The following is an 884-nucleotide window of genomic DNA, read 5'->3' as shown; positions in this document are numbered from 1 at the left end:
GCCGGTACCTTGGCGGCCGCCTGGACGGCGGCGGTGGCTGCTATGTTGAGGCCCCTCTTGCCGAAGCGCACCATGGTCTCGTAGCTGCGCTCCCTGGCCTGGATGATGTACGTGTCGATCTCCTGCCGAGATAACCCCAGCGGCGCTTGAGCAGCGCACAGCATCACCGTCCCGGAGCATCGCCAACCGGGGTCCCGCTCGGAGGGCTGAGTTTCCACCCCAGCCCCGAGGGGCACATGGGACCCCCCCCAAGCCGGAGCCAGGCAGCCTTTACCTTCTCCTTGCGGGACAAAGTGGGGTGGATGAATTTGCGGTAGAGCAGACTGGCCCCCCGGGTGTAGGGGGAGAGCAGCCACACGACGAAGGCCATTTTAATCTCGTAGTAGAAGGGAAACCTGCCGGAGAAGGCGGAGGGGAAGATGGATGCGCCCCCTCAGCATCTGCTCACCCCCAAGGACGCATCCTGCTCCCTTGCAGGAGGGACGGTGCCTCTCACCCTGCAGACGTGGGTCCGCCCAGAGGGGGGTGGGCAGCGGGGCAGCCCGTGCCCCTCTCCGTGCAGGCAGGGGGGGAACTGCCCCTTCCTTCCCCCCGCCGAGGCACAGGAACCCCCGAGAGACCCTCAGCTCAGCCTCACCAGGAGATGAGGAGGTCGGTGAAGGTCTCCGTGGCCATGAAAAGCGCAAAGACGATCCAGTACATCATCCAACGGACCTGCGGGGAGCGGGTGAACCTGTCAGCCCGGAGCTGGAACGCGGAGAAAAGAGCTGCCCGGACATCCTACTCACGTATTCCCGGATGTTTTTGGTCTTCACAGCCTTGTAGGAAGCGTAAGCGGGGTACAGCATCCCAAAAACCAGCCTGTAACGGAGAGGGGGGGTGAG

At 64.3% G+C, this 884-nt stretch overlaps 1 protein-coding gene across 1 annotated transcript; it reads right to left on the bottom strand.

Annotated features, from left to right (window-relative positions):
- Positions 1-8: 8 nt before the first annotated feature.
- Positions 9-854, bottom strand: REEP4 (receptor accessory protein 4; the record flags this gene model as incomplete). Its single annotated transcript, XM_009895828.1, has 4 exons — positions 789-854; positions 638-714; positions 275-395; positions 9-122 (listed from the first exon to the last, which is right to left on the bottom strand). Coding segments are annotated over exons 1-4 (372 nt in total), but the record flags the coding sequence as incomplete, so codon positions are not given.
- Between the last annotated feature and the right edge of the window lie 30 nt (positions 855-884).

Source organism: Charadrius vociferus, unplaced genomic scaffold, assembly GCF_000708025.1.
Source record: "Charadrius vociferus isolate BGI_N301 unplaced genomic scaffold, ASM70802v2 scaffold2672, whole genome shotgun sequence".
Classification (NCBI taxonomy): Eukaryota; Metazoa; Chordata; class Aves; order Charadriiformes; family Charadriidae; genus Charadrius; species Charadrius vociferus.
Note: the sequence above shows the minus strand (reverse complement) of the source record. Positions and strands in the feature narration are given on the sequence as shown.